Source organism: Gopherus flavomarginatus, assembly GCF_025201925.1.
Source record: "Gopherus flavomarginatus isolate rGopFla2 chromosome 13 unlocalized genomic scaffold, rGopFla2.mat.asm SUPER_13_unloc_2, whole genome shotgun sequence".
NCBI lineage: Eukaryota > Metazoa > Chordata > Testudines > Testudinidae > Gopherus > Gopherus flavomarginatus.
The window spans coordinates 3,121,237-3,140,764 of NW_026114610.1; the positions used below are offsets into that span (position 1 = coordinate 3,121,237).

Consider the following 19,528-nt stretch of genomic DNA (forward strand, 5'->3'; position numbering starts at 1 on the left):
GTCTCTGAGCAGTTCATGATTCTCTCTAACATTGCAGTTCTCCTCAAATACTTGCTGAATAATTACTGTGCAGTGTTGGTCTGCAGCTCATTTGAGAACACTTTACTCAAGTCAATCAATGTTTGAAATTCAAGATCTGATGGTTAGTTTCAAAATCAGGGCTCTTGGGTCCTATTCCCAACTCTGCCACTGGCTGGCTGTGTGACCTAAGACAAGTCAATTCTCCTTTCTCAGCCTTAGTTTCTCCCTCTTTCAAGTAGGGATAATAATGATCCGCTCCTACCTACCTCACGGTGGGTGGGGGATGGGGATCCATTGGAGAATGTCACTAGGGGTAGTGCATAATATGAGGTGTCCTATCACCTTTACTCAGAGCAAATTATAACATAATAGACTAGCTGAAATAGTCTCTTTTAATTGTATTTTTTTATTTTGAAATTGTTAAGAACAGCAACTACTTAGCTCAGAGTGAAGCATCTTATCTCGTGTTTGTAATCTAAATGTCTCCTCGTTGTGTGCAATGAGGCAATTTAACACACTCTGACAAATAGGAGATGCTTTTGTTTTGCAACAAAATATTTTTGCAACGAACTTTCATCCCATTTATTTTGATTTCGAGAAAGAAAGTGGTTTAGTCTGAATGGAATTTTCTGACAGAAATGATTTCAATTAAATTTCTCCACCATCTCAGTTCCTGAGCTCTATCCCTGCCTCTGGGGAGTAGGGGTTTCCTGGTTGTTAGAACAAGAGTCAGGACTGGTGGCTTCTCTTTCTGGCTCTGCCACCTCCTTGCTGTGTATTCCCTTGAATAGGTCACTTCCCTTCTCTGGACCTCAGGCTCCTCCCCATCTATCCAATGGGAACAGGGACAGTTCTCGAACTCTGGGCAGTCCTTAGCCTGGGATATATGAGGCGCATTAAAACCCTCTGTGACGGAGAAAGGGGAGTTTCACGGTGTTTAGCACCAAGGAATTCTAAAGTTTGCTAAAATGTCTAGTCTATGGAAACAAGAAATGGTTGGGGCAAAACTTTTTAACCACTGCCTTTTTTAAAGCCCATTCATGGATGTGTGTCGCTATCTCTCAGGTACCTGGGGTTCTTTGCCAGGAGGAGAGAAGAGGTTCCTGCCTCTGTTTTTGTGGCCTTAACAAACCAGGTGTTGTGCTACAGTTCTCGTCTGAGATCCCTGAAGAAGAACATCTTCCCACCCTTCAACAAGACAGGACCTATCTTTAAAAGGGAACAAAACGAACTCTGAGACTTACAGCTCGCCTCACTTCCATAGCTGGAGAGATACTGGAATACATTCTTAAACAATCAGTTTGTCAGCAGCACCAACAGGATAGTTTGGTTCTTAGGACTAGTGAGCATGGATTTGTCAGGAACAAATCATTCCAAACCAATCCTCTTTCCTTCTTTGGCAGGGTTCTGGGCCTAGTGGAGGTGGGTAAACAGTAGATGGGATCTAGCTCGGTGTTACTAAGGCTTTTGACACAGTCCCGTAGGACAGTCTCACAAGCAAACGTGGGAAATGCGGTCTAGATGCAATCAGTGTGATGTGGGTGCAGAGCTGGTTGAAAGCCCAGACTCCAAGAGCCCTTCTCCATATCTGGCTGTCCAACAGAGAGGATGTACCTGTTGGGTCTGGCAGGGATCAGTCCGGGGTCTGGTACTATTCAATATTTTCATTACTGATTTGGAAAATGGAGCGGAGAGCATGCTTCTAAAATTTGCAAATGACACCAAGCACTTTGGATCACAGGACTGGAATTCAAAATGCTCTTAACAAACTGGAGAATTGGTCTTCTTGAGCCAAACTCCATGGCTGGGCCCCTCTCTCTAGACTGGGATGAAGTGAAACCCCAGAGCCAAACACTCCTCCTCCTCATGGGCAGTGCGCTCCGCCCTTGAATGGTCAGATGCTGATTAGCACTGTCAGAGCAGCGTTGTCTGGGAGATTCTCCCAGCACTTTTCAATAGCGGGAAAGTATGAAATCCCATCAATGGAACTCAGGAGTCCTGATTCCCAGTCCGCTGGTCCAGTGTCTCCAGCGGAGCACACTCCCTCTCATAGGCAGGGGGAGTGGCCATGAGGGCCTGCTTGCAATTTCCTGCTGTGGGAGGGAGTGTGCAGCAGTGGTTAGCAAAGGAGCCTGGAAAGAAGGACTGCTGGGTCCCATCCATACTTCTGACACTTGGTGTGACCCTGAGTCAGTAGCTTCCCCTCCCCAGACTTGTTTCTCATCAGTGGGGTTGGGGGTGCAGTCCCAACAGCCCAGGGGGATTGGGAGGCTCCAGGAAGGTGTGTAAAGTGCTGGGATTTCAGGATCCCGGAGGCGCTGTCACCCCTGCACTAGGGTGATGTTCTGCACCCCCTGATGCTGGCCAAGTTTCTCCTTTCCCTGGCAATAAGACAGACTCTTGTTTTCACAGCTAGCTGATCGCCCAGTGTCATCACCCTGCCTGCTGGCTGGGCAGGGTAACTCCTCAGGTCACCACCCCGCTCTCCAGCCTGTCTTAGGCTTGGAGAGTGAGGAGAAGGGCGAGGGATGACATTGAACATCCTCCATCCATTGCTTCATCACCAGAGCAAGTGAGTGGCATTAGGGTTCCTCGGTGGCATCCCCTGTCTGTCTGGGGAGAGGCAGAAAGAGGGGGAGAGAATCTCTCCCAAAGGACATTAGATTTGCAAACAGCCCCCAGGAGCCCCTCACTCTCAGACTGGGGAGGGGCTTCTCCAGAGCCGTCTCCAGCGTGTTTGGCAAGGTCCCAGCAAGGGGCTCCCAGCCCTTCCCTTGTGGGAGACTGTTCCCCAGGCTAAGAGTCTCTGAGCTGGGCCAGACCCGGTGAGCTGCTGAGCATGGAAATCAATGGGAAACGAAGGGGACCTGGCCTTGCTATGTCTAGGGACTTTGAAGTGGGGAATGGTTTCCTAGGAGAAGTCTGGACTCCTGGGTTCTTTTCCTTCTCTAGCCTGGGTGGGGGATGGGTGGGAGGAAGTGTGAGTGTGTCCTGGGCTGGCAGGAGGGAGCTGCTTGTCCAAAGTGACCAGTGGTCTTTGTGATTGACCCCAGTGCTTGAAAAGGACAAGACTCCCCGGTTCTTGCAGCCCCAGGGATGACAAGGGGGAAGGTTGAGTGGGAGCAGATCATGCAATGAACTCCTGTCAGTGTGTGTAGCTTGCACTCCCTGCTCCCCCTTGGGGGGAGGAGGAGCTGCTCTGGCTGGGGCAGGGATGGGGAGAGACCAAACAAGTTGGTTAGTGAGAGGCTGCCTTGACCCCAGACTCACATCTGCTCGCCGCTCGGTTCCAGGATGGCCAGGCACCTGAGGATGTTCAGGAAGAAGGCTCTGCAGGTGGCCCCAGAGCCTGTGGGAAGCAGCTGCCATCTTCCCCAGGAGCCGAGCAGCCCAACCGTCCCCAATGGCGGGGAAGGAGCCAGGCCAGGAGGTGGAAGTGCCCAGCCTTCTGGAAGAGGAAACCTGCTCCCGGTGCAGGCGCCGAGGTGGGAGAGGCACCGTCAAGGCCAAAATGGAGCTGGTCCAGGATGCAGCTGGGCAGGCAGGACCCAGCCCTGGTGCAGAACCGGGCAGGGTGGTTCCGGGGCTTGTTGTGTGGGCAGCAGCGGCCCCAGGAGCCCAGCCCCAATTTCTAGCAGGAGGCATCGCCCTGCCCGGTCAGTGGGGACCTTCCAGCCTTCTCAGGGCAGGAGGGGGAGGATCCCTCTCCCAGCCCCAGCAGCTCGGCCCGCTTCCTGTGGGACAACAGCAGCGCCTGGAACTTGGACAGCAGTGAGGCCGACGGACGCTTCTGCTTTATTCCAGGTGAGGAGCCTGGCTGGGCTCGGAGGGGTAAGGAAGGGGCTGTGAACACCCCGGGCCCAGGCCCTCGAGCAGTGCTATGGGGGTGGGTCCCCAGCTCAGGTGTCTGGCCTGAGCCACCGACCTCCACTGACACTAGATGCTGCCACTTTAATCCTTGATGCGCCATTGGGTTGGGGGGGAGTATGGGAGGCACCTCCCAGGGAGTCCAGGATTGTGGGTGGAGGGGTCTCTTTGCTATGGACTCCTGAAGGAGTTGGGGGTTGATGACACTGAGGCTACTTGGAATCAAATACATTTGAGATACAAGTACATAGCCCATATTCATAACTTCAAACACAAAAATGGAACACACATACAGCCAGCATAATTATAACCAGCAAATCATAACCTTTTCATAGACACCTCACACGACAACCTTTGCACAATATTTGCTGCACATATATAACAGTGGTGGCAACAATGATCCCTACGGTCCCAGTTCATATTAATAACATCACAGAAGGCTATAGAGAAGTGGGAGAGAGGTGTCTTCCAGCCGGTGTGTCTCGTCCGTTTCTCCCTTGCCGCTTGGGCCGAGGTGGGAAGGGAGCGAAACGTCCCTGGCTGAAGGTTTTGCGCTCGACCTTGAAGATTAAGCCCGACCCCCCGGCATGGCTATGTCTGGGTTGTCCTGGGCTCTGGGGGCAGAGGGCTGAGCTGGGAGAAGGGGCAGATGAGGGGATTTTGTCTCTGATAGATAAGGGCTTTGTCAGGAGGAAGTTGTAGGTCACATGCTGGGGGTGTCAGTGAGATTTGAGCTGGGGCAGCAGCAGCAGGGAAGCAGTGTGTGTGTGCGGGGGGGGATTCACTTGGTAAAAATGAAACTCCCAAGCTGCTCCCTTTGCTGGAGCAAAAGCCTCTCATTTATCTCCTCAACTCCCTTCCATGAAAATCTCCACCCCTCCCCTGGTGCTGAGTGTCCCCCTTTACTCCCATGGAGATTTGTAATTGTTCTAACTCTTCCTTTGCGTTGTCCAAATAGTTTTCCCAGAAAAATGATCAAGGACATTTCAAATGAGAAAAACAAACGAAACCAGAGAAACTCCCACCACACACAGTTTGGATCTGAATTTTTCTACTGAAATTTGGAGATAATAAAACTCCTTCCTCTGTTGGCCAGAAACCAAAGCTAGACCTCCCCTGCTCTAGCTGTGACTTCTGCTAACAAACCACCAATGTGCTGTCTCCTCTTGTGAGACATTTCTCTGCACAATACTGCTGCTATTCCAGTTATTGACTCCAGGAAACATTTTCCTTAGCCTGGTTCTGTGTGTCACTGGTTTCTATAGCAAAGGTCAGTCCCTGGCCCTGTGGTCCAGACATCCTCATTCACATCAGGCTTCAAGTTGAGAATCATTTCCCATTCCCACTCTGTGGGAGGGGAGACTTTTAAACGTGCTCTCTGTGCGACTGCACATGGCTAAGCAAAGAGAACAAACCCAAATCCCCCCTGTGCTTTGGGAGCCAGGTTTGCAGTGGGAATTCTGTAGTTCAGATGACTTCACACCTGGTCAATGTGATTCTTTACCAGTTTCTCTGGCATTGGGGCACCTTTACACTTCAGCTTTGATGGCTAAGTGGTTAAGGTGTTGGAGTTAAAATCTAATAGGGTTCCCCTGCGCAGGTTCAAATCCTGCTCACAGCGAGGCCTGTGTTTTAGCCAGTATCTTATCCGGGCAATTCCCTGTGTACAACCCCTTGAAACACTCTCAAGTCTCTCCCCACCCCAAGTAAATCCTCTTCTGCTCCTTTCATAGAGATGCCTGGGACACCACCTCACACTGTGTCCCTGAGGTGTCAGGCAAACTCTCAGTGCCTGTAGCCTCTGCCACTCACCTAGTGCCCCATAGATCAGCCATAGCCCTGGTTCTGCTCCTCTCTCTAGTGTCTGAAAGGAGCTAAGTCAGTGACTCCATGGGATTTGTCCCGGATCCCTCTAGGGCCGGCCCTGAAGGGAAGCACTGACTGTCACAGTGACAATACAACTGACCAGCATTGCGGGGGATGCTGAGGGAGATCCGCACTCATCAGGTCTCTTCTCTCCCCCAAGGTGAGCCAGACACTGCCCTCTCCTGACTCTCACTCTAGCAACTGGACACTAAGGAGCCATTTCCCCACAGGAAGTGCATTGAGTGCCTCTGTGGTGCTGGGGGGGGTCTGGCGCTGCTGCTGCCTGTGGGGCTGGCAGGGGGGTTGATGTCTGCACAGACTGTCAGCTGCCAGGCCGGAGGGGACACTTGGGACCTTACCAGACTGTCTCATTGAAGACGAGGGGTTGAAAGACCAATACAGACACTCTCCAGAGCACGGAGCAACATCCGCCCATGCAGCCAGGAAATGAGCATTTCTCACAGCCTGGAGCCAAAGGTGAGGTGGCAGCTACTGTTCCAGTAGCTCAGTTGGGAGAGTGTTAGACTGAAGATCTAAAGGTCCGTGGTTCAATCCTGGGCTTTGGCAAGCTCTGTCATTATGCTTTGTGCAGAGATGGCTTGCCCTCCAGGAGCACAGCAGTGCCTCCACCCAAGGTGAGTTCCTGAGCTTGGGATCTGCAGTAGGAAAACACAGAAGGGGCTTACTTGCCCCTAGTTGGCCCATCTGACCTTTAATGATGAGAGTTGTCTTTCCCAACATGGTGGGAAGAAAGTGAGGCAGGGCAGCCCTCAGGAATGGTGCCAGAGGGCTGCTAAGCAGGGGTTGGGGATGAAAACTCCTCTGTGCAGCTGAGCAAGAGCAGTACCAGGGAAGGGGCATCTGTAAAAGTGACCCCACACACCTCTCCTCCTCTGGGCAGCTGGTGCTGACAGCACCAAGGGAAGGTTTAAAAGCCACAGAGCAACTGAGGGCAGGACCATATCTAGGTGTGGCCTTCAGAGAGGCACAAAAACACCCAGCCAGGCTGCTCCCTGCCATGCCAAACACCCACTGAAGGTCACCAGCATGCAGGGTGGCTGCTGATGCTCTGTGGCCAACATCAGAAGATAGTAGGAAAGCAGGGTCAGGACCAGCCCCCATGGTGTGGCCTCTGACTGGTCCCACTCAAGGTGCTCACTTTTGCTGTGGGGCAGGAGATTTTACCCCAAGAGGCTTTTCCCAAGCTGGCAAGAAGCAGAGAAACACCCAGGCTCCTAAGACGCTATGTAGCAAGTACCCTCCAGCACAGGGACAGGTGCACACGCTAGCCCAGGCAGCCGCCCACTTTCTTTGGTAAGTCAGGAAGGGCAAAGGCTAGACTGGAAGCACCTGGGTCTCATGTCCCAGCCTTTGTGACACCCAACCCCCAGCTCCTTCCCAGGGCTCTAGCTCTAGCTGAAGCCAGAGCATTGGCCTGAGCAGCGAAGAAGAGGTTCCAGCCCTGAAGGGAGCAGGACGTTCAGCACAATGGTAAAACTGCAGAAACACACCCACCAAGGGACTCAAACCCTCAATCTTCTGATCCACTCTCAGACGTCTTATCCATTAGGCCACATGGTAACATAAGAAAAGACCCTCCAAGCACTTCTTTGGAAAAGGCAGACACTGTGTTTCTCAGGTCATCTACTGAGGGGGGCTGCGACTCTCTGGGCACAAGAAGTAGAGTTCCCAGCGACATGTGAGACTTAATTCTATGGAGCCAGGTGCAGGGCTTTGGAAGGGAGGCTCAGGCATGGGGGATTGGGGTGCAGTGGACGGACCGGCTGTCTAGGTGTGGAAATTTAGTCACACTGAGGCACAGAAGGGATGAGGAGGAGGAATCCTGCTGACAGTCAGTGCCTGTGCAGAAAAAGAGGAGGGGTTCTGGGGACATTTTTTGCCTCTCTTTTGCCTACCTGCTCGCTCTTGTGGTGAATGCTGAAGATGATCTCAACTAGCTCAGTTGGTAGCACATCAAGCTCTTAATCTGAGGATCCGGGGTTCAAGCCCCTGTCTAGGCACCCAGTTTTAAGTTGCCTTGTGTGCCAGGAGCCAAATGATTCCTGCTACTTCTCCACCAGCCACATGAGGATTCCTAGAATCCATGGCCATTTCCTGGAAAGGTTCCTTTCCTCAGGAATCAGGAGAGAGGCCACATCTGCATTACCAGAGGACCTCCTGCAGGCATGCTGCTGAAGGCAGCCTGACTGCCACCCTCACAGTGACCGGCAGGCCGTTCCCTGCAGCTTGCAGTCCCAGGCATGCGCTTGCTGCACTGGTGCCTGGAGCTGCCCCTGTCCCTGACCCAGGGCAGAGGATATTGGAAGCTGAACATCCAGAGCTTGCAAGATAAAGGAGCAGGGGGTGCAAGCCTGGCGGTGTTGGCAGAACAGGGAAAGCATCAGAGGGTTCTATGGCAACCAGAGGGATTGACGGGAAGTCGGTGAGGGAGGAGTTGGCGGCTATGTTCCAGCAGTCAGGCAAACACTGCAATATCCAAAGAAACCAATGGTGCCAAGTCCTGCTAGTGTTGCCTGTGGGATTTCCACAAGAGCATCCAGGCTGAGGGAGCCAGTCATCCTGTGACTGTACAACCGGAATCAAGTGACAGCTGCCCGAGTTCCAGGAGATGAGGCTGCAGCTGGCCGATATGAGCGGGAGCACCGAGTGAAGGGAGGGGGCGTCCTCCCCTGACATTTTTGCAGCCTGCAGGGAATGGAGACCAAGCTAGGGGGATGTGGGGACTCAGGGGCAGGATCCCGCATGATCCCAGTAGTGCAGGACAACAGTCGCTGGAGGAGGAGAGAGAGTCCTGCAAGAGGTAAGCCGCTGGTGGGAAGCAATAAGTGCAGGGTGCAAACCAGTCAGCCGAGAGACAGGGGTCTAGAAAACAAAATGGGAGCAGGTTTCCATGGATGTAATGGGCAGCACTCAGGACTTTGAATCCTGGAATCTGAGTTCAAATCTCAGTGGGACCTCCTGCAGATATTGTAGTTTGCTGCAAAGCCTTGGAGCTTAATGTGTATAGTTATCTTCTACCTGGGTAAACTTCAGCAAGGTTTTTTTCTCCTCCTCATGGGTCACTGATGCCCACTGGAGATAGGTCTTTGGTCCAGCTGGCCGCTATAGGGTGGGGTCCTAGAACTTAACAGTCTGGCTAGAGATTCCTGCGGGTTGACCTGATGGTTGGGTTTCTTGCTGCTTCATCTGATGTCCACAACTTTGGTCCCTGTAGCTGCAGCTCTTCCTCTTGCCCACATGGCATTTAAAGGAAGGAGTGCCAGGGCCAGGCTTCCCAGGCTGGAGCCCAGCAGACCTCTCTCCTCTGGGAACCTAGAGCAGAGGCGGCTGGCGCTGACAGCTCCAAGGGAAGGCTTAAAAGCCACACAACAACCGAGGACAGGGCAAGAGGAGGGCAGGACCATGCCTATGTGTGGCCTTCAGACAGGCACAAAAACACTCAGCCAGCCTGCTCCCTGCCGTGCCAAACACCCACTGAAGGCCACCCACAAACCAGCATGTGAGGCAGCTGCTGATGCTCTGTGGCCGTTATCGAAGATGGTAGGAAAGCAGGGCCAGCCCCCCTGGTGGGGCCTCTTACCATTCCCACTCAAGGTGCTCACTTTTGCTAGTGGGGCAGGAGATTTTACCCCAAGAGGCTTTTCTCCAGCTGGCGAGAAGCAGAGAAACACCCAGGCTCCATGTAGCAAACCACCTCAAAGCACAGAGGACTGGCGCACATTTGGAAGAGGGAAACTGCTCTACACACTAGCCTGGGCAGCCGCCCATTTTCTTTGGCAAGGCAGGAAGGGCAAAGGCTACACTGGAAGCACCTGGGGCTCCTGCCCCAGCCTTTGTGATGCCCATTCCCCCCAACTCCTTCCCAGGGCTCTAGCTGAAGCCAGAGCATTGGCCTGAGCAGCCAAGAAGAGGTTTCAGCCCTGAAGGGAGCAGGACTTTTAGCCCAAAGGTAAAGCTGCACAAGCACAACCACGAAGGGACTCAAACTCTCAATCCCCTGATCCGAAATCAGATGCCTTATCCATTAGGCCACGGGGTCACATAAAAAAAGGCACTCCAGGCACTTCTTTGGAAAAGGCAAACACTGATGCATCCAACGAAGTGGGGATTCACCCACAAAAGCTCATGCTCCAATATGTCTGTTAGTCTAAAAAGTGCCACATGACTCTTTGCTGCTTTTGCAGACGCTGTGTTTCTCAGGTCAGCTACTGAGGGGGGCCGAGACTCTCTGAGCACAAGAAGTCGAGTTCCCAGTGAGATGTGAGAGTTAATTCTCTGGAGCCGGGTGCAGGGCTTTGGCAGGGAGGCTCAGACATGGGGGACTGTGGTGCAGCAGATGCACCAGCTGTCTAGCTGCGGAGATTTAATCTTACTGAGGAGGAGGAGGAGGAATCCTGCTGATAGGCAGTGTCCAGGACCGGTGCAACCACTAGGCGAACTAGTCAGCTGCCTAGGGTGCCAAGTGGTTGGGGGAACCAAAAGCCACACTCAGATGAGGCAGTGGAGAGGAGGTAAGCTGGGGAGGGGGCTTGGGGGCGTGCGGGGAGAAGGCTGCCCGCTGCAAGTAACAAGGGCGGGGGCGTGCAGAGGAACCGCTTCCTGTCCCAGCTCACCTCTGCTCTGTTTTCTCCCCTGAGCACGCCGCTCACGCTCTAATTCTCCTCCCCTCCTATGCTTGTCGCACTAAACAGCTGATTGGCACTGCAAGCCTGGGAGGCAGGAGAAGTGGAGCAGTGCCGGCGTGCTCAGGGGAGAAGGCAGAGCAGTGGGGAGCTGGGGCTGGGAGATGCTGCAGGAGGGGCTGCCTGGCTCTTCCCCATGGCCCCTGCCCCTGCTCCGCCCCAGTCCCGCCCTCCTGCCCCTGCACTCACTGCATGGTAAGTAGAGTGACCCAGCCCCAGCCTGGTCCACTCCCCTGGTTCCCAGCCATGCTGCCAGCAAGTGCTGTGGGGTGGTTCCCCCCTCCCCCCAAACTTGGGAGCCATGGGAGTTCTATGGCCCTGGGTCTCTCATCCCTCCATCCCTCCCCTGCCCCCAATATCCCTCCTTGGCTCTGTGGGGCTGGGTCTCTCTCTCTGCCCCTGTGCTCCCCCCTGCACAGCATGTCCTGGGAGAGACTCAGTTTCCCTGGACCAACATTTCACCACTCCACACATGTCTCTTCTGTTCCCCACCTCCCTCCACCCCACCTCATTTTCCCTGCACTCCAGGCTGGGTCTCTGCCAACCTCCTCTCCTCTCCTCCTGACCCCAATATCTCCCTGCCCCTATGGGTCTATAAGGCTGGGTCTCTCCGTCCCCCATTCTCCCCTCATCCCCTCCCCCAATATCTCCCTGCCCCAGGCTGTGACGTGCTATGATGTGTGCTGGGGCTGTGACGTGCTGGGGCCAGGGCTGGGTTTTTGCCATCCCAAGCGGCGGGGAAAAAAAAACAACCCACGATCGCAATCGGCGGCTGCTCCATTTCACTGCCTTATTCTTTGGTGGCAATTCAGTGGCAGCTCCACTGCGCCGCCTTTTTCTTCGGTGGGAATTTGGTGGCAGCTCCTTCCCTCCGAGAGGGACCGAGCGACCTGCTGCCGAATTGCTGCCAAAGAGCCCGACGTGCCACCCTTCCCCTTGGCTGCCCCAAGCACCTGCTTGCTGAGCTGGTGCCTGGAGCCGGCCTGGCTGGTGCTGTGACGTGCTGTGAGCTGCTCACTCCCCAAGGGCAACTCACTCCCTTGAAACCAGCAGGACAGAAGGGGTCACGTGTCCGTGGGCGGGGTTATGCAGATGAGCAGTGACTGGCGGCAGTACGGGGAGCAGCGAGATGAACCGAAGGAGCCGGGCAGAGAGAATTCTCTGTGTGTGGACAGAATCCGGCGTGGGGAGTTCGTGTGGGGAGTGCCTGCACCGGAGTCACTTCGGGGCAGTGATTGCCACTGAGCTATGTAGTGACAAAAGGTGTGTGAATGGGGTGTGGTGCCTGGCTGGGAGCAGCTTGTGGTGATCAGAAAAGGGGTGGGAGCAAGAGGTCCTGTCCTAGCAGGGGGTGTATACCCTGAGAGGGTGTTTTGTGGGTGCAAGTAGGTTTGGGGGCTTTTTGCAATGACAAGGGGTGTCTGCAGCTAGAACCCTCCTAACCCCACTAGTTTTCTCTGTGTTGGGGGGGGCAGATTCTGTGATGTCACAGTCCCTGGGGGAGGAGTTTGAATCATAACTCCAGAGTGGGAGAACAACTCCCCGCACTCCTGCTCAGTCTGCACTAGGGGGCTGGGCTGGGCTCTCGAGGGAGGTAAGCACAGGGAAAAACAGTCTCCCCTATGGAACCCAGGAGTCCTGGATCCCAGTCCCCCTGCTCTAGACCCCTTCCACTTCCAGAGCCAAGGATAGAACCCAGGGGTCCTGGTGTCCAGCCCCTCCCTGCTCTGACCACTAAACCCCACTGCCCTCCCAGGGTGGTGCAGGGGTCACTGGGGCTGTGTCCCAGCTCTGCTAAGGGCCTTGACTGATTTTCCCAAAGTGCTTCCTTCTGAATCTAGCCGACAAAGTGGGGATTCACTCACGAAAGCTCATGCTCCAATATGTCTGTTGGTCTATAAGGTGCCACAGGACTCTTTGCTGCTTTTAAAAATCCAGCACATCTGCCCTCTCTCCCCGGTCACTGCCCACCCTCGTGTGGGGGCACCAGCACTGTGCCGAGTAGTGATGGACAATTGTCCAAGCTGGCCCAGGGGAGACGTGTGTGTCCCTGCTGCCCTCTGCTGAGCCCTGCTCTGTGTGTGTGTGCATCTGTGACACTGTATCAGTGTGTTGCTAGGCTAACCAGTAGGAAATGGCTTTGCAGGATTTTGTATTCTGCAGCAAGTGACACACACACACACACACAAAGGGACTCACACAATCCCAAGAATACTCACATACAACACACCCAGAGGGACATGTTAGTCCAACCCCCAGAGAGAGAAACATTCACACCCCCAGCCACACTCACAATAACCCCACACACACCATAACATTCACATTTGTGCTCAGAGACACAACTGCACGCAGTTCACTCCCACTGCTCCAAATACAAGGACCTCCTGCCCCACACAGCATGTGCCAAGGCCTGTTGAACTCACTGCCACGAGACAGCTACCAATGAGAATGACCCCCTCGTGCTGGATCATCTGCTTGGCTCCCCACTCCCTCTTGGGGCATGCTGTGCAGCGTGGCTGGGGATTGTGCAATAGCAGGCTGGGGCCGGGTCACTCCACTTCCTGCAGGAAGTAGCCAACCCCCTGTCACCCACAGAGGCCTGGGACCAGCCCCTCTCTGCTTCCCCACACTCAGGCCTGGGGCCTCAGCCTGCTCTGCTCCCCTGGCTCCCAAGTTTGGGAAGAGAGGGGAACTGCCCCACAGCACTCGCCGGCAGCATGGCTGGGAGCCAGAGGAGTGGACCATGCAGTGAGTGCAGGGGCGGAGGGGCGGGGGGGCAGGGCTGGGGCGGAGCAGGGGAGGGGGTCATGGCAAAGAGCCAGGTAGCCCCCCCTGCAGCAGCTCCCCAACCCAGCTCACCTCCCCTCTGCCTTCTCCTCTGAGCACGCTGGTGCTGCTCCACTTCTCCCGCCTTCCAGACTTGCGGTGCTAATCAGCTGTTTAGTGCGGCAAGCCTGGGAGGGGAGGAGAATTAGAGCGGGGGCAGCGTGCTCAGGGGAGAAGACGGAGCAGAGGTGAGCTGGGACAGGGAGCAGTTCCCCTGCATGCCCCCACCCCCATTACTTGCTGCGGGCAGCCCTCTCCCCACATCCCTCCTGCTAACCTCCACTCCTACCCTGCCTCTTCCCCCAAGACCCCTCCTCCCGCTCACTGCTCTTGGCCCCCTCCCCACCCTCACTCACTCTTACGGTCATTACAAAGTGGCAAGGCAGAGCCCTCCCATTTTTAAAAGTCCTGGGGTGTTGTTCGCCCCTGTTCAGGCACCCCTGGGGCCCTGCACTTCACACAGCTCTCCCTGATTTCAGGTGTTAGTGAGGGAGCCTCACTGCTAGCGCAGACTGGGCAGTTTGTTGGATGAGAGACACTGTCCCAAAGCAGGACGAATGCTCAGACCTGGTGATCAGTGATTTCAGATCTGTTGGTCTGCAGCAAGACTCTACAGTGAGTCTCAGTCAGCTCTGTTATTACACAGGGACGAACAAAAGGGTCAAATGGTGCCTGGAAGCCTTAAGAAGAATCCACCCCACCAAGTACAACACTTGTTGATACCAGCTCCTAACCCCACTGAGAATGTTTTGGGGTCACTCCTTGCCTTTATCAACCTAGGGGACTGAGAGACCAGGAATTAACAGGTGCTCCACTGGCACAATTGATTAGCACACAGTACTTATAGGGCAGTGCTGAGGTTGTGAGTGCAAACCTCCCCTGGATCACTGGTTTTCATTAGCCAAATGTCATCACCCCCTCATTTGGCCATATGGAATGTAGAATTCTAGCCCTGGGGACATTGAAGCAACATAAGAATCAAAAATACTCCTTCACTTATTACCTCTTCTCCAGAGTGCAGGTCAGAATCTACAATCCTTTCTCCCCCACCAGCCCTTGTGCCAGGATCCCTCAAGCAGAGCCTGGAGTCCTGCCCATCCTTGACCCCTGAGCCTGGAGGGAGAGGAGCAAGGAGCCATTGTTAGAGGGCTTTCCCTTCCCCTGCCCGCTTCCCTGGCTCTTGTCACACAGACAGCAAGCAGCAAAAGACCAGAAGTCCGAAGCGCAGATAGAAGGATGTTTACTGGGGTTAGTTTCCAAGCAAGCAGATTCCAAAGCCCTTCACACCAGTCAGGCTGATCTCTATACACGGACAGAGTCCGTTCCCCAGTGTTCCCTACCCAGCTCTGACACCACAGAGCGTTTACCCCACATCCCTACAGACAATTCTTTCCTGGGTGTCCGGCTGGTGAGTCTTGCCCACATGCTCAGGGTTTAGCTGATCACCATATTTGGGGTCAGGAAGGAATTTTCCTCCAGGGCAGATTGGCAGAGACCCTGGGGGGGTTTCACCTTTCCCTGCAGCGTCGGGCACGGGTCACTTGCTGGAGGATTCTCTGCATCTTGAAGTCTTTAAACAACGAGTTGAGGACTTCAATAGCTCAGACATAGGTCAGGGGTTTGTCACAGGAGTGCGTGGGTGAGAGTCTGTGGCCTGCGTTGTGCAGGAGGTCGGACTAGACGATCATAATGGTCCCTTCTGACCTTAAAGTCTATGAGTCTATGAGCTCTGACACTGCAGAGTGTTTACCCCATGTCCCCCTTCCCAGCTCCGACACTCCAGAGCCTTGCCTGTGTCCCTGTTCCCCGTTCCCTATTCCCATCCCCCCGTTAGCAAGCATGATTCCAATTTCCCTGCCCACTGCCTGTTTGACCCCAGTTTATACGGTAATATTCTCAGCGAGACCTTAACCAATCATTTTAATGAAATGTAATTCACCAGTTCTAACCTATTGTAACAGAATTCTCTAACCAATTACATCCCACTCCCCTAATTAACTTACACCCAGTAAAATTAATTCTGCAGCAGACAGAAAGAATTAGAGGACCAGACAGATTGACAACAGAAAAGCAGGGGCCATAAAGATAAACTCTACAGAAATGACGGTTTCACAAGCACAACCATTGAGAAGAGATTTCTTGCCAGACCGGATGCTCCCTTAAGATCTGTTTCTTTATCTGGTGGTGATGGGCACTATTGGGACAGGATCATCTTCCTAACAGCCCAACCCCACCTTAGTTCAGTGTGACGGGTTTGGGAGGTGAGGATGTGACCATTCACTTCCCAGTGCATGGCTGCCCCTGCTGCTTAGCCAAAGGCCTTAGCCTACTGTCAAGGTTTTTTCCCCACTCTGAACTTTAGGGTACAGATGTGGGGGACCTGCATGGACCCTTCTAAGCTTAATTACTAGCTTAGATATGGTAACACTGCCACCATCCAGAAGTTAGTGTCTGGATCACTCCCTGTCCCCCCAAAACATTCCCCTCCCTGGAGAGCCTTGAGAGGCGTCACCAATTCCCTGGTGAACACAGATCCAAACCCCTTGGATCTTAAAACAAGGAGAAATTAACCATCCCCTCTCCATTTCCCCTACCAATCCCTGGTGAATCCAGACCCAATCCCCTTGGATCTTAAAACAAGGAAAAATCAATCAGGTTCTTAAAAGAAAAAACTTTTAATTAAACAAAGCAAGATAAAAATCATCTCTGTAAAATCAGGATGGAAAATACTTTTCAGATTTATATAGCCCAGAGGAAACCCCTCTAGCCTTAGGTTCAAAGTTACAGCAAGCAGAGGTAAAATCCTCTCAGCAAACAAGGATCATTTACAAGTTGAGAAAACAAAAATAAGACTAACATGCCTTGCCTGGCTAATTACTTACAAGTTTGAAACATGAGAGACTGATTCAGAAAGATTTGGAGAGCCTGGATGGACGTCTGGTCCCTCTTAGTCCCAAGAGCGAACAACCCCCAAAACAAAGAGCACAAACAAAGACTTCCCTCCACCAAGATTTGAAAGTATCTGTCCCCCATTGGTCCTCTGGTCAGGTGTCAGCCAGCTTTATGGAGCTTCTTAACCCTTTACACGTAAAAGAGACATTAACCCTTAACTATCTGTTTATGACACCTACGAACAAGGGCTCAGACTCTCCTAGGGAGAGAAGGCCCAGACAGGCAGACTGGGACTTTGGTTCTTTGTTTTATACCCCTGTCACTAGCTGAGTGATAAAAATACACCTAAGTTCTTAAAGTCTAGGCCTGTACAAGCAGCCTGAATAGCTCTATTCTAACAGCCATCGGTCCCTGTGGAAAAATCTATTCAGGGTTGTCCCTAGACATTTTGGTGCCCTACACAACACCCCGTCCCCCAGTCCGAGCTGGCAGAGTGGAGCAGGCTGGGGCCAGGTCACTCCACTTCCTGCCGTCCGGTAATTGCAGGGCAGGCCAGACCCCACACTCACGGGGCAGTGGGAAGTGGAGTGATCCAGCCCCAGCCTGCTGCACTCTGCTCCCAGCCTTGGAACTTGGGGGGTGGGGAGAAACGCCCCCCAGCACTCACCAGCGCCGCAGCAGGGAGCTGGTGGAGCAGAGCAGGCTGGGGCCAGGTTGTTCCACTTCCCGGCGCCCGGTGAGTGCAGGATGAGACTGATCCCTCCTGCAGTCCACCGGGATGCAGCTAAGGGGAAGGGGTGGAGTGGGGGGGGAATGGAGTGGAGCAGGGGTGGGGAGAGGCAGCATGGGGGCAGAGCAGGAGTGGGGGCTTTGGGGAAGAGGCGGAGCAGGGGCAGCTTTCCTGGCCGTCTCAGCCAGCCGGGGGATCGGGCTGGCCGCCGGAGCAGTACACAGCTGCGTAGGGCACCAGGAAAAATGGGGCAACTTGGTGTCTCCACATCCTTTCACCAGGCAATGTCCCTGTAGTGTGTGCTGTCTTCATAGGTCCTTTCTCAGTCTTTCTCACCCTCCTGTTTTGAGTCTCCTGTGTCCCTGCTTTCAAGCACAGACTAACTCTGGCTGTTCAGGAGAGGGGAGGACCATGCCTATGTGTGGCCAGCAGACAGCGACAAAGACCCCTAGCCAGCCTGCTCCCTGCCATGCCAAACACCCACTGAAGGCCACCCGCAGACCAGCAGGCGAGGCGGCTGCTGATGCTCTGTGGCCAACATCAGAAGAAGGTAGGAAAGCAGGGCCAGCCCCCCGGTGTGGCCTCTGTCTGTTCCCACTCACAGTGCTCACTTTTGCAGTGGGGCAGGAGATTTTACCCCAAAAGGCTTTTCCCCAGCTGGCGAGAAGCAGAGAAACACCCAGGCTTCCAAGGTGCTAATTACCAAGCCCCCTCAAGTACAGGGACAGGTGCATATTTGGAAGAGGGAAACTGCTCTACACGCCAGCCCGGGCAGCTGCCCAGTTTCTTTGGCAAGTCAGGAACAGCAAAGGCTAGACTGGAAGTACTTGGGGCTCATGTCCCAGCCTTTGGGATGTCCAACACCCGACTCCTTCCCGGGGCTCTAGCTGAAGCCAGAGCTTTGGCCTGAGTGACCAAGAGGTTCCAGCCCTGAAGGAAGCAGGACTTTCAGCACAATAGTAAAACTGCACAAGCACAACCATGAAGGGACTCGAACTCTCAATCACCTGATCCAAAGTCAGATGCTTTATCCATTAGGCCATGTGGTGACATAAGAAAAACCTCTCCAAGTACTTCTTTAGAGAAGACGGACACTGTGTTTCTCAGACTTAGGTCATCTACTGACAGGGGCCGAGACTCTCTGGGCACAAGAAGTCGAGTTCCCAGCTAGATGTGAGACTTAATTCTATGGAACCAGGTGCAGGACTTTGGCAGGGAGGCTCAGGCATGGGGGATTGAGGTGCAGCAGATGGACCGGCTGTCTAGGTGCAGAGATTTAGTCGCACCGAGGCACAGGAGGGAGGAGAAGGAGGAATCCTGCTGATGGTCAGTGGCTGTGCAGAAAAAAGGGTGTTGGTTCCCCCATCCTAAATGGGCTGGTTGGCTTGACCCTTCTCCCCTCTGCAGAGCATGGTGGGGACTGCAGCTCACCCCTTGTGGGGCAGGGGGGCACAGGTTCAGGGCGCTGGGCTCCGATGCACCTGGAAGTCAGATCCGTTGGGGTGGGGTGGGGTGGGGTGGGGCAGGGCAAGGCAGGGCAGGGAAGGGCCTGTGGTTTACGTTCTGCCTTGCCTGGTGCTGGCCATTGCACAATCCCCAGCCATGCCGCACAGCGCACCGCAAGAGGCAGGGGGGCAAGCAGATGATCCAGCACAAGGGGGGAGAGGAAATGTGGTTGGGGAGAGGAAAGGCCTTGGGTTGCACTGAGGGAGTGCAGATCAGGGGTGACACCTCAGAAACCTGCAGCAAAGGGATGGACAGGTGGGCTGCGTGGATAGAAAAGGCAGCGAGCCTAAAAGGGGAGTGGGGTCTAATGGTCAGAGCAGGTGGGGGTTGGGCTCTATCCCTGGCTCTGGGAGCAGAGGTGGGTCTAGAGGTGAGAGCAGGGGGACTGGGAGCCAGGACTCCTGGGTTCCATCGTGGCGGCTGTTTTTTCCTGTGTCTCCCTCCCTAGAGGTCCCAGCCCAGCCCCCTAGTGGAATCTGACTGGGGGCGGGCGTTGCCCTGCCACTCCAGATTCGTGATTCAAACCCCTCCCCCCACGGGCTCTGACATCACAGAATGTCCCCCCAAGTCAGAAAGTAGGAGCCCCTCCCCGCATGCAGAGGAAGCTAGTGAGATTCTAGGGGTCTCTGGCAGAGGTGATAGCACCCACCAGACACCCACTCATGGTTGCAAGGAGACCCTCCTGCACAGCCCCCTGATATGAGGGACCAGGGGCGCCCAGCCAGGGTCAGGAGGTGTGCTCCCCCTGAGCCCCTCCCCCATTACTCCAGGATCTGAGCATCTTCCTATTTCGCAGGGTAATTCTCCTCCCAGGCTCGTGCGAGGGTGGGAAGCGCCACCAGCCCCATTTCCCAGACGGGAGAACTGAGGCCCAGAGAGGCTGAGTGATGTGCCCAAGGATACCCAGGAAGTCTGTTGCAGAGCAAAGCATGTTTCTGCCTCCTCACTCCCAGGTCTGGCCTGCTCCTGGGTCACTGGATGGTGCAGGGGGGGGGGAGGCGCCTCGGAGCAAGGGGCAGTGCAAGGGGGGGCCTCAGGGGAAGGGGCAGTGCAGGAGCGGGGTCCCAGGAGAAGGAGCAGTGGGAGGGCAGGGTCTCAGGGGAATGTGAGGGGGCGG

At 54.5% G+C, this 19,528-nt stretch overlaps 1 protein-coding gene and 1 non-coding gene across 2 annotated transcripts in view; both read left to right on the forward strand.

Annotated features, from left to right (window-relative positions):
* The first annotated feature begins 5,427 nt into the window (after positions 1–5,427).
* On the forward strand, positions 5,428–5,509 carry TRNAL-UAA (transfer RNA leucine (anticodon UAA)). The gene has a single exon. It is a non-coding gene; the product is annotated as a tRNA-Leu (tRNA).
* Positions 5,510–17,159: 11,650 nt separating this feature from the next.
* Positions 17,160–19,528, forward strand: part of LOC127041341 (uncharacterized) — a 227,248-nt gene continuing 224,879 nt past the window's right edge. The window contains exon 1 of the mRNA XM_050935579.1: positions 17,160–17,455. Coding sequence (XP_050791536.1) covers positions 17,429–17,455 — 27 coding nt within the window. The 5' untranslated portion in view covers positions 17,160–17,428. The remainder of the gene's footprint in view (positions 17,456–19,528) is intronic.